The sequence below is a fragment of the Amblyraja radiata genome, chromosome 26 (genome assembly GCF_010909765.2).
Source record: "Amblyraja radiata isolate CabotCenter1 chromosome 26, sAmbRad1.1.pri, whole genome shotgun sequence".
NCBI classification, from domain to species: domain Eukaryota; kingdom Metazoa; phylum Chordata; class Chondrichthyes; order Rajiformes; family Rajidae; genus Amblyraja; species Amblyraja radiata.
In genome coordinates this window covers 8560796-8574733 of record NC_045981.1, presented here as the reverse complement: position 1 = coordinate 8574733, position 13938 = coordinate 8560796, and the positions used below count along the sequence as shown (strand labels likewise).

The following is a 13938-nucleotide window of genomic DNA, read 5'->3' as shown; positions in this document are numbered from 1 at the left end:
GTGGAATTTGCATGTTCTTCCTGTGACCACATGGATTTCCTTCAGGTGATCTTGCATCATTCTTCATTCAAAGACATGCATTTGTTGGGTTAATTGGCCACGGAGTTGCCTGAACTGAAGGTAGAATGTGGGTCGAATAGATTACAAGGAAAATTACTGAGGGAATGGAATTACTCTCTGAGCTGGTGGCCACCACCAGGTCTCGAGGGCGGGTAGGCTTAGGACTTTATTCCTTGCAGCGCAGGAAGGTGAGGGGTGATCTTCGAGTTGTATAAAATCATGAAGGAATAGGTAGGGTGAATTAGTCTTTTTCTTAGATGGGAAATCAAGAACCAGTGGCCATAAGCAAAGAAAGACAAACCCGAGGGGCTCCTTTTTCACACAGAAGGTGGTGGGTATATGGAAGCAGTGGCCAGAGGAAGTAGAAACAAGGATTTGCAGATGCTGGTTAATAGAGAAAGGCAAAGTTGTGGTGTAAACGGTGAGCAGGCAGCATCTCTGGAGAACATGGACGTATGATGGAATGAACTCCACTTAATTGGAAGGTGACATTTCTAGCAACATTCAAAACAAAAAGTTCAGTCTTTCAGGAGAAAGTGGCTGCTCAGGATTGGCACCCAGTATCATCAGCACCAGCATAGATAGCTACATTCTATACCATCTGCAAAATGCATCATAACAATTTGCTAAAGCTTATTTGGCATTACCCGCTAAAAATACTACATTTGCCACCTAAAAGGACACGCTCAATCTTTGTCCTCACTGTAAAGTGTAAAGCCCCTGTCCCACTTAGGCAAATTTTTCGATGACTACAGGCGACTAGGCTGTCGCCACATGGTCGTGGGGTGATGCCTTTATGGTCGTGAGTGGTCTCCTCAAGTCACCTAAAGAGTCATAACGTTTTTCTGGTCACTGCTGGATTTTGAAATGTTCAAAACTTTTTGGCGACTGTGGGCTTGACGTAGCTTGTCTTCCCCTGTCGTATGTTGTCACCAGGATGACGCAGGTTGTCGCCAGGTGACGTTAGTTGTCGACGGGTGCTGACTTCGATGAATTCCATTAGCGACTACCAACGTCAACCGGCGACAGGTACCGGTGACTGAATTGTCTTCAGTTGCCTTCAGTTGTCGCCGACAGGGTCATTGCTTGTCGTTGCTTGTTGCGGGTGGACACAGGTTGACTACGGTTGTCGTAGGTTGTCGCCTGTATGGTGGTAGGTGTGGTCGTAGGTGGACATCCTAATGGGTCGCGGCGTCGGTAACTTGCCATAGCTTGACATCGACTAGGTGGTAGTTTGTCATAGCTTGTCGTAGACATTGTAATAGGGGGGGGTTCAGTTACCGGTTTTTCGGCGACCTGCTACGATTGTGTCAGTCGCTTGAAGTCACCAAAAAAAATCACCTAAGTGGGACAGGCCCTTAAACATTCCCACTTTCACGTTCTCCTCTAAGGGGCGGAGCCATTTTGACCTGAGAACATATTGTCATTGGGTCACATTCCAGGAACTCTAACAAAACATTTCATCTCCAGATTGGAATGATTCAAAATAACTGCACTCCACTATCTTCCCATGGGTAGCAACTCCTGACTTTACTAATGATGTCCACAACATACGACTGAATAAAGTAAATAACGCACCTGAATGTTTTTAGGAAAGGGCAGATTTCCAAAATACTTCTGGGCAGTTGTGGACCTTATCCAGGGTTATTGTTGAACTATTTTCAAAGCAACCGATAAAAGCATTAGCTTCTTCCTTCATGACACCACGGGTAAAGAAACAGATGCTTGTTTGTGTGGATACCATAAAACCATGTTATATCTAAAGTTACAGGAACAATGTGTCCTAAAACTTCGTCTTTTCATTTGAGAAACTGGTTGATCCATTTAAAAATATTTTTTCTGCAGTAGAAGTGGCTGTTATATATTCAAGAGATTCCTCCATAATTTAAGACGTGGAGAGCAAGGATTTCAGAATGAAATGAAGATGAAAAGATGAGTGTGTATTTTGATATCCATCAGTATATACTATTCTGTCAGCTCTTGTGAGGAAAATAGTAAGCCCATGAAATCTTGCCCACGGTGCTGTATGAATTTTTAAAGGGATTCAGACAATTAGAACAAGGTTGATTGCAAACATTCCTTCTACAGTGTTCAGCTTACTAAGACGTCTATTTTAATATTGGTCTTTCACACTTCACTGATAGTGCATTTTTAAAGGTTTGGAGCATTTGATAAATGTGTGCTGTTCCCGAGAAATGAGCAGGGTGAAGGCTGCTGCAGGCTTGGCCGCTACATTGGTTAATTAAATAATTTGTTCCGCAGCAGAACGCTAAGAAACTCTGAGTTTTGGAGTTCTTTTCAGTGTCACAGTGAAAAAAATCAAACATATTTTCAGTCAAGATAAACTGAACCAACTGACCTGGAAATGTTTGACTTTCAAGAAATTGCACTGGTCACTGATTTATTTCCTGTCTCAGTTTAATTCTTCTCTGCATTAGCATCACTCACATGTATATTTTCTCATATTATCATATTTTCTCATATTATCACCTGTCTTCTCAATTTGTTTTAAATTATTTTTGTTCAATGGATTTATTTAATCATTAAAACTTCCCTGATGACTGCTATAAAATATTATTTCTGCAATAGCTTGCTCTGGGCAAGGCCTTTGATTTGTGTAAACTATTATCACGTTCCAGGAAAGTCCAAACTCATAGTGTTCATTCGCTCTCAATCAGTTCCTGAGCTAATTACAGTACTCCTTCAATACACATTGTGCTCTGAGCAGTCACGGTGGCACAGCGGTAGAGTTGCTACCGTACAGCGAATGCAGCGCCGGAGACCCGGCTTCGATCCCGACTACGGGTGCTGTCTGTACGGAGTTTGTACGTTCTCCCCGTGACCTGCGTGGGCTTTCTCCGAAATCTTCTGTTTCCTCCCATACTCCAAGACGTACAAGTTTGTAGGTGAATTGGCTTGGTAAATGTAACAATTGTCCCTAGTGTGTATAAGGTAGTGTTAATATGCAGGGATCGCTGCTTGGTACGGTCCCGGTGGGCCGAAGAGCCTGTTTCCACCATTCACGTTATCCGCTACCTTTGGACAGACAGTTGTAAATTGATTTGCCTCTTCATGACGATTTGAGATTATTTTTGTCTACTTGAAAATCACATGTGATAATACTGGTATTTTGACCCTTTGCTTTTGGGTCTGAGGATGATTAATGCTGCTGGGTTTTGGGTCAGGTCTACCTATTCCAGCTTCCTGTGCAGCAAGTGCTGTGGTTTTTGAGGAGGCAGCAGGCTGGGAGTACAAATATTGCCCTTAAGTGTCTGATTTCGGCTTGGCACAGGCACTTGGGCGCACTCCATTATTTTTTTTATTGCTGTTTTCTTCCTCTGTTCCTCTCCATACAGCATGCTTAATCTCTCTAAAATCAGCCTCCCCTGATGCTATAACTGTAATTAAATGGAACATTTTGTAGCATGACTTATCATCAGTTATTATTTTTGACGGTTTAGGTTTGTTATTGCCACATGTGCAGAGGTACAGTGAAAAGCTTTGATTTGTAAGCTATCCAAACAGATTAGATAATAATACATATAATACAATCAAGTCAAACTCAAGTACAATAGATAGAGCAAAGGGGAAGATGCAGAATATAGTTCTCAGCATCATAGCGCATCAGTTCCATAGACAGATTGACATCACTGCTATTTTGTGGAAGGGAAAATAATTTTCTTCTTACTCCTATTTTGTTTAATTTCCTCTTATCTTGTACAATGCCATAAACATTAAAACAAAAGAACCTCCCAAATGTCACATTTTGTGCAGATAGAAAATTTTGACTTGATAATGTTAATGTTTTGGGGCAGAAAGTTTGACATTGTTCAACAAGCCGTGTTATCTTCAGGGTTAAAATGGAATTATGATTTATTAATCCTCTCGCAAATTGTGTGCACGGTTCATTGAGTTTCTGATGCACAGTTTAAACGGCAGAGTTTTGACGATCACTATTCTTGATATTTTATCTCTTGAATCATCAAGGTGTCAGCTTGACCAGTAATAGTTCTTCAGTTGCATTGCAGACTTGACCGACCTTACTTATTAGAGAAGGTTATGATTGTAACACATGCATTGAAACATTGCCACAATTCCATGCATTGTGACTATTGTGACTAAATATTTGAAGCAAATTTGTTTGTACAGTGCCTTTCATTTTTTTATATTAGTGGTAATTTAGGATGGCCAGTCAAGCAAATAATTGTTAATGATGGTTAATGTCGAGTGATCTCACTGTGTCCTTAGTTCAAGCCATAAAGAATGTATAACCTGTTAGTATGATGTAGGATGTGCCATCTATGGAACTGATGCATGGTCAAGTGAACTGGTGCGCTACAATGCTGAGAACAATATTCTGCACTCTGTATCTTCCCCTTTCCGCTATCTATTGTGCTTGAGTTTGACTTAATCGTATTTTGTATTTAGTATTTACTATGATATATCTGATTTGACTGGATGGCATGCAAAATAAAACTGTACCTTGGTTCACGTGATAATAATGAACCTAAACCTGGCCCTTTATATCTATGAAGGTAAGTTAACACTTTATCATTTTAACAAGTTGGAAATGCAAAAACGATCCCTGTGGAACCAAACCTGCCACGTGCCATTTTTCTGCATTTGCCAAACTGTTGGGCACCTTCACGTGTTATTAACGTCCCCTTTGGCTGCTCGCGCATTGAAATAAAGTTGTTCTTCCCAAATACAATTCCGTTAAACTGTAAAATTTGTAACTGCCGATTATATATGCAGATTATCTTTTGCCCTCACTGGCATATTAATTATTTTTTTTAATTTCACTATCATTTTATAAGTGAACAAGACTGCCGATGGGTGAATGAGCTGGGATGGCATGTTCATTTTTATTGTTTGGTGCTAATATTAGTAGGCTGCCCCATCTGTTCAGACTAAGGTCTTCATTTGGTAAATTGAAGTGGGCAGTTTCCTGTTGTAAGGGACTGTAAGTGCAACTGTTGTACTCAATGTCTGAATTCTCTGACACCGTGCAAAGGACAGGATTCCACTTTTTGGAAGGATATGCCCCTGATGTTGTGGTGGGAGGCTGGTACAGGGAGTTGTAATTATTGGCGTCAGCAGCATCAAACCACATGTTTTGGCACAAACGGGTTTCCGACCTGAAAGATAATTTGATGATTTGGAAACACAACGATCTTCAGATGTTGGAACGCTGGTAGAGTTGTTGCCTTGCAGCGTTGGGGACCCAGGTTCGATCCTGACCTAGGGTGTTGTGTGTGTGGAGTTTGCCTACACCCCAGCATAGCATACAAACCCGGGCAGGCTTGTATGCTAATGATCCTCTGTATATGGCCCCCTAGTGTGGTGGGATTGGATGCGAAAATGGAATAGTATAAAACTACTGTGTATGGGTGATCGATGGTCAGCGATGGTCAGTGGGCCGAAGGGCCTGTTTCCATGCTGTAAGCTAAACAAAGCAATATTCAAGACAGGTCAACAGATTTTCAATTATTAAGGGAATCTAAAGGTACGGAGTTAGTGGTTGGGGGTGGTGCTGCGGTAAAAGATCCACCTATAGTCACGAATGTTTAATTGTGTTATGCACTGGGACTGAAATAATTCAATTCTTATTTGCTGCAGCTTTGCATATTAAACCCAGCAATGCAATAAATAAATATACAGTAAATTATCAGTTATACTCGATGACCAGACCACAATAGTGCAAGCTAAAGTACGTGGTGCAACCTTGTAGAAGTCCATAGTTTGATGGTGAGATAAGGTTGTAGTTAGTGTTGTGCAATGTGGCTCGAGAGTCTGACGGTTGATGGCCTTGAACAGAGCTTTGATGCATCTCGATAGGATGCTTTCTGCGGTTCATCCATAGAAGTCGGCAAGAGTCTTTGGAGACATGCCAGACTTCTTTAATCTTATGTGGAATTGGAGGCGTTGGTGTCCTTTCTTGGCATTGATGACGTTGGAGTTGTCCGGCTACACAGTCATGAGCATAGATATAGCAGAGGCGTGAACACACAGCTTTTAAATGCCTCTGTGCTGATGGTCAGCGAGGAGGGGTCATTACCAATTCATACTGGTTCAGGTCTGTTGATGAGGAAGTTGAGGATCCAGTTGAACATCAAAGATCCAGTTCCTGGAGTTTGGAAAATGTTGACATAGGTGTCCTTGTTGTCCAAGTGCTCCAGTGCACAGTGGAGAGCCAGTGAGATCACATTTGTTGTTGATTTGTTGTGGGGAAGGCGAGTTGAAGTGGGTCTAGATCCCTAGTATGGCAGGAGTTGATAAGCATCATAACCAACCTCTCGAATTGCTAATAAGGTTATCATAAGAAAAACATTGTGTTTGATTATTGCGGATTTTTTCTGACATGCTGCTTCCTCTGCTTCTTCCCCCACACAAACCTGTCTCTTCATGTTTCTTGTTTGACACCATCCCATTTACATTATTTCTTGTCTCATCTCAATGACTCTTGTAAGCAGATTTTACTTAATATGAACAAAATGAATTAATATATTACTGCAGCTTGAAACTGGGTTGAATAATGAAATGTGCAATTCCTATACATTGGATGGCTGTGTAAGTTAAACCTGAGTAATTATCAAGGTGATCATTAATACTGCAGTAGATAACCCGTGAATTTAAAAAAATAATTGATTAAAAAAAAAATGGATGAGCAGCTGCTTCAAAATAGCTGCTTTTTAATTGGCTAAAATCCACTCCATTTGTGGTTAATCAACAGGAAAACTAACCAAGGAAATACATAAATGGTGAATTTTTCAATGATGTTCTCATTTTAGTGCTAGATATCTGACCAGGATTCCTGGCTTGGAAACCATCTCAAGCAACATTTATATTCTGGTCTCCTCATCAAAGGATGAAATTATATATTTTCCTCTTTTTGGTTATCTGGTGATCGTGAATTGAATATACGCCTTTCACTAAATTGGGATATCCAAAAGAACTTCATAGCCTGTAACATATTAACAGTGTGGTCACTGCGGTTGGAAGAAATCGCACAACAAGATCCATGTAAAGAAATGAGAAAAGTTGGCATCTTGTTTTTGTAATGTAGACTCAGATACTGAACGTCCTCCTTAATCAAAATTCAATGTCAGTGTTTAACTCACCGGGGAGGTCAAATGGGGTCTTAATTTCTGTCTCTCCTGTAGGCCAATAACTCCAACAGTGAACAACTTCTGTACATGATCTGGATTTTGTTGATGCAAGGAACTGCAGATGCTAGTTTACACCAAAAAAAGCACAAACCATCTTCAGCAGTTTCAAATATGCTCTCGTATCTTTAACAGATCGTGATGGGGGCAATCCAGTGAATGCCAATGGGCTGCCGTCCCAGAGGTCATTGCAATTGCAGCCCATTGCATCCTTGCCTGATGTATTAGGTCGAAAGTGCCTTGTTGTTTGAATGCAGGGTTTTAATTGCGCTTCTGCTTCTTCTCCCTGGCTCTTTAAATGTTGCCTTTTCAAGTATGTATGCACTTCTCTTTGAACATTAGAATCGGTTTCCACCACCCTTCCAGGTATTGAAGTTCCGGTCTTCATAAATCTGTCTTCTGGTAGCTGACCTGATTATAGCTGGATCTCTGGCTGCATCTCCCAGCTCCCTCCTTGCCCTAGAATATCGCAGTTAACCGTAAATTTCCCTGACTGACCCCAACTGCTTAAGCTGATTAAACTCTATCTTTACGGATGAGCATAGATGTACGTTAAACCTGTGCACAGTGAATAAAGCCTATATTGTTGTAGAATATATTGTGCATTCTCGTGGTTTCGCTTCATTTGAAAGGCCATTTAAAAATGTGCATTACATTAGTTTGCATGTATAAAATAGATCACCATGCCAACACAGCTTCTGCTTCCAACCTACTGTATCATTTTTGCATTCGGGCTCAGCTGGATGCATCAATATTGCCAGTATTCTGTATGCAGATTAACAATTCGGAAACGTTACTCTGGAGATTGGTCCCAGCTTTTCCGCACCAGTATGTTTTTGTATAAAATGTTGTCTTTTATTTCTGCATCAATTTATTTATTTGTTCAATTCTCCAATTTTGTGCCAATAAACATTTTATTTGCTTTAAAATCACTCTTTTTCCCCCCACCCCGTTTACTTTATTTGAACCATCTTGTAAAGCTAAAATTAGACAAATACATTTTCTCACCTTTTATCAACAATTCAGTAAAATTGGCTGCAAGGAAATGTTATATGAGAATAGGATCTGGATCTTCATTTTAAGTCTTACTTCGATTTGTCGACTCTTTCATGTGATTGGGAATTTGGTCGAAGTAGAATTACAAGCACCTTATTCATTAAATACTGACTTATTCTTGCTACTATTCTTGTTTGAAATGGTTACTATTGTTAAATGTTTATTATTCTTACACTACAATCGACACTTAAGTCACAAGGAATAGTAGTAGAATTAGGCCATTTGGCCCATCAAGTCTACTCTGCCATTTAATCACGGCTGATCTATCTCCCTCCTAACCCCATTCTCCCCATAACCTCTAGTATAACCACTTTTGTACTATTGTACTTGTGTACAATATGATTTAACTCAATTTCATTGCATCCAGGTACATTTGACAATAAAATACCATTGACAATTAAACGTTGCCACTGCCCCACCACCTTCTTCTCCAAAATACCTTATGAACAGAAAAGCTTTTAGTTGGTTTCCAAATATGACCAATGGTTTTATATTAATGGCCTTATTCCATTTTTCTACTCAAAAACACAGCAAATTGATGTGCTCGTCTGTGGAATTCTCTGCTTCAGAGGGCGGTGGAGGCAGGTTCTCTGGATGATTTCAAGAGAGAGCTAGATTGGGCTCTTAAAAATAGCGGAGTTAGGGAATATGGGGAGAAGGCAGGAATGGGGTACTGATTGGGGATGATCAGCCATGATCACATTGAATGGCGGTGCTGGCTCGAAGGGCCGAATGGCCTACTCCTGCACCTATTGTCTATTGTCAACAAATTTAGTAATGTGCACATTTAATGCCATGTTATAAACTTAATCCACAGGTTTTTATTTACTGGGGGGAGTATGTATGAACACTGCTGTACTTTCTACATGGTGAAACCAAAATATGTAAAAATGGGCTTTATTAAAATCTGACAATATGCACTTTATCCACATGTGATTACTTTTTTCCACTACAAATCTCAAATTGTGGAGTACAGAGGCAAATAAATAAATGATGGGTCTTTGTCCCAAACATTAAGGAGGGCACTGTAATTCTGCTCCTTTAGTGTGTGCGTTTTTTTTAAACTTGGTGTACATGCTGTACCTAATGATCATGTTATCAAATTAATAATCTCTAATTTCTGCGAATGTGTGGGGGTATTTTCTTATTTGCATTTGACGTGCACTGCTTGAGGTTTTGAACAATTGCAAGGAAGGGAACCTCCTTTTAATATCATGTTTTTGCTCTTCCAGGAAATTCTGGGAAAGTTTCATTGATATCTGTCACGAGAACAACAGTCTCCATGGCATCACATTTGAACAAATTAAGGCACAGCTGGAGGCATTGGAGTTGAAGAAGACTTATGTCCTTAATCCTCTAGCTCCAGAATTCATCCCCAGAGCCCTCAGACTTCAGCAGCCAGCAAATACTAACAAGCAGCAACAGCCATCCCCGCCGAAGGTACAGTGACTGGTTTATGTATGTTACTCCTTTGGGGGACTCTCTTAATTTCAGGCCAACAGAGTTTTATTTTCATTGTTTTTCTTTTGTTACCTCTAACACATGTTGGTATATTTGAATGGCACCGTGATGCACAGTGCCATAAAATGGCAATGCAGTGTCCTTCCTTATACAGTTTAGTTAACATTGTGGCCAGAGTTCTTCATCTCCAGACATCCAGCAGGATTTAAATGAAGATGAGGTTCCATTTACAAAGGCATAAGCACGTTTTGGCCCAGCCAGCTCCGATAAACCTTAGAAATATGGGTATTATTTTAAGTGGGCTCAATGTTAAAGTTCAGGGCCAAGTTTAGTTCCTAGTCTTTAAGAAGGAACTGCAGATGCTAGAAAATCAAAGGTCGACAAAAGTGCTGGAGAAACTCAGCGGGTGCAGCAGCATCTATGGAGCAAAGGAAATAGGCAAAGTTTCGGGGGGGGGGGGGGGGGGGGGGGGGGGGGGGGAGATGAAAGGAGAAAGGAAGAGGAGGAGCCCGAGGGTTGAGGGAGAGCTGAGAAGGGGAGGAGACAGCAAGGGCTACCGGAAATTGGTGAAGTCAGTGTTTATGCCGCTAGGGTATAAACTGCCAAGGTGCTGCTCCTCCAATTTCCGGTGGTGCTCACTCTGGCCATGGAGGATGCCCAGGACAGAAAGGTCGGATTCGGAATGGGAGGGGGAGTTGAAGTGCTGAGCCGCCGGGAGATCAGGTTGGTTAAAGCGGACTGAGCGGAGGTGGTCGGCGAAACGATTGCCAAGCCTACGCTTGGTCTCGCCGATGTAGATCAGCTGACATCTAGAGCAGCGGAAGCAATAGATGAGGTTGGAGGAGATGCAGGTGAACTTCTGTCGCACCTGGAACGACTGCTTGAGTCCTTGAATGGAGTCAAATTAGTTCCTAGTCTGATCTTTTTCGTTTCAGTAACAATAGTCTGGGATACACTCTATCAATCAATGAACTGTGCCTGGTGTTGGTTTTACCTTGCAAATTGCTGCAAGTTCACAATGGGAACAGCACAGCATCTCCACGGGGAATCTGGTAGCTGAGAGAACAGGTCAAGAATGATGCATCTACTTCAACAATCAGACTGAAGGATTGTGAAATGTGCAGTGCCAGGACTGAAGAAATTGTAGTTTAAAATTAGATATGGGAAAGGAAAGAAAAATTGGATTGGCATGGGTAGAGGGGAGACTATATTCATTTTAAATAGTTTTTCCTTAAATCAACTGCAGTTAAAACCTGAAGATTTGACACTGTACCTTTCTAATAGTTATTTTTCAGTGCCCCAGAGGTTGACTGACAATAATTAACAATTATCTTGTCCTTAAAAACCACCTTATATTTGAAGTCACATCATTTAGCTCTGTGTGGCATTTAGTTTACCTGCAGTGCAATAGTTTTGAATGGGGAGGATACAGCAAGATGATTGTGTTCCTGAAACCAACAGCTGTAACTTTTTGATATCCAAGTTCAACGTCATATCTGACTTCACCTGGTCTCACGGCACAATTTAGTGCGTTGAGCATCACCATTATTTTGACAAATATTGTACCAATATGTTCTTGGAGATAAATTTCTGTACCTGGAGCTTGCTTAGGCTTTTTGAGCAAAAGCAGAAAGCCAAGGCCAGCTTTAAAATCCGAATAATGAAATAACCATATATTCTCACCATTTTTAATTGACAGGAAATAGTTTACACCAAATATTCCAGATCTGTTTATGAACCGTTGTGGTTTGTGACATTTATTCCGATCTACCTCTGGATGTCCTGACTGGGACTTAACAATCTGGCTTCAAGTTGTCATAAGGAATAGGAATAGAATTAGGCCATTCAGCCCATCAAGTCTATGCTGCTATTCAATCATGGCCGATCTATCTCTCCGTTCTAACCCAATTCTCCTGCCTTTTCCCCATAACCTCTGACACCTGTACTAATCAAGAATCTATCTATCTCTGCTTTAAAAATATCCACTGACTTGGCCTTTACAGCCTGTGGCAAAGAATTCCACAGATTCACCACCCTCTGACTAAAGAAATTCCTCCTTATCTCCTTCCTAAAAGTACGTCCTTTAACTCTGAGCTCTAGTCCTAGACTATAATGGTATATGGACACACTGATCTGTTCTGTAGTCATGCATACTATGTTCTTTAGTGCTGAAGCAAAGCAATAATTTCATTGTCCTATCAGGGACACATGACAATAAACTCTCTTGAATCTTGAATGAAATGAAAAGTAAGTGTAGAACATAAAGTGCTGGAGTAACTCTGGGTCAGACAGCATCTCTGGAGAACGTGGATAAGCAACGTTTTGTGTTGGCACCCTTCTTCAGTCCCAGTCTGAAGAAGGCTGCTAGCCCGAACCATCGCCAGTCTGAGAAATGGTCCCCAATGTTAAACATCACACACCCATGTTTTCCAGAGATGCTGCCTGACCCACTGAGTTCCTCCAGCGCTTTGTGTTTTACACAAGATTCCAGCATCTGCAGTTTCTTGTGTCTCCGTGAAAACTATGATTGTTTATAAGCTTGAGCATCTGATGAGACTGTTAATGTTGGCCAAAATATTATTTTAAAAACACTGCAGATTTGTTCTTTTGATGCAGTAAGAAAGGACAGGAAAACTAATGCTGTGCAGGGGAAAAAAAGACTTAATTTGGGAGCGGGGAATGCTCTCTGTGCATTGCTGAATACAGAGATGTGCCTTGTGACAATTCTGTGTGTAGCTTTGTCTGTATATTTAAATGAAGTAATCACTGCAGTGCAGTCATCTTTTTCAGCAAATATTCACTTGCTTTGTGGTGTGAAAGAGATTTCAGTCATGAACGAGACTTTGTGCTTTCTTTTGTCTGCAAGTGCTGGCAGTGCTTCAGATTCACAGTAGACTATCTGTTGTTATCTATGGTTGGCCTACAACAGACCAAGACATTTTTTCACATTTCCACAGCAGTTCTGCCAAGTGTGCTGTGTATCATCGACTGTAGAATTTGTGATTATTATGTTACCTCGTAGATAAACCCAGACAGTGGATGTGCTCTGGCAAGAATAAGCTCTTCATTCTCCATTTGCCTCTATCTTCTCTGTGTAATCATTTTAAAGATCTGGTCGGATGAGTCATTTTTTAAAATGTTATTAATTTTCACATAGGCCAAGATCCAACATTGCTCACGGTACAGATACTCACTGATGGGATAGTCTTAACAACCTTTAAAATAACTGCCTTGTAATTCAATTAATTGTGCAGCTCCACATTGCTATCACTGCATTAGTCAAACACTCTGCTACTTCTCTAGGCAAGAATTATCCCGGTCATACTCTTGGCTTCTCTTTGCTGCTTCACTGAACCTGTCTGGTACCTTTAATTCATGGGCAATGTCTCTCTCCTTCAGCATGTTGCTTTTGAATCCAGTAGCTACAGTAAGTATACTGTCTTTTTATGGTATACGGTCTGAAGAAGGATCCCGACCCAAAACGTCACCTATCTATGTCCTCCAGAGATGCTGCCTGACCCATTGAATTACTCCAGCATTTTTTGTCCTTTACTGTTTTTTTTCATTCCTAATAGTTGCAACTGAATTGAGTGGCTGAAGTATTCTGGCTCAATGTACTTTTTTTCCATCATTTAAAAATAAACCTGTCTGGGAAAGTAGTTGTCCCATTTACATAGCATCTTTATATTCCTGTATTGTCTGATAAAATTCTCAGTTTAATACCGCCCACTCCACCATTTCAGGGTTTAAATTCCAAGTTAAGCAAACCCTCGACCTGATACGTCACCCATTCCTACTCTCCAGAGATGCTGACTGTCCCGCTGAGTTACTCCAGCATTTAAACAAGCCCTTAGTTCTTGAAGCAAGCAATAAGTCTTGCATTCAAGCCTTGCCATGATTTGAATCCATAATTTAAACTGAAATTTCACTTCTGTGCAGGATTGCTACTCTATCAAAGAAAATCATCTTGAGATTAATCCCTGACAGCTCAGATAGACAGAGGAATGAAACTTGGTGTAAGGTTACGGAAGGGTGAAGATCAGGACAGAGATTTTAAATTGAAGAAACTGGGTGATGTGGGACTTGAAGTGATATTAGTCTGTAATTTCGATGCTTGGTTGCCTTCGATGCTTCGATGCCTGCAGTGTGAGGATAGATGTCCAACAAGAAAAGGGTTGTGCAGCATGTGATGAAA

The 13938-nt window shown here is 40.8% G+C and overlaps 1 protein-coding gene across 7 annotated transcripts in view; it reads left to right on the top strand.

Annotated features, from left to right (window-relative positions):
- helz (helicase with zinc finger) overlaps window positions 1-13938 on the top strand; it is a 187371-nt gene that overhangs the window by 116417 nt on the left and 57016 nt on the right. For all 7 annotated transcript variants that reach the window (XM_033044145.1, XM_033044148.1, XM_033044149.1 and 4 more), the window contains one exon: window positions 9515-9722. In XM_033044145.1, the coding sequence (XP_032900036.1) occupies window positions 9515-9722 (208 nt within the window). The remainder of the gene's footprint in view (window positions 1-9514; window positions 9723-13938) is intronic.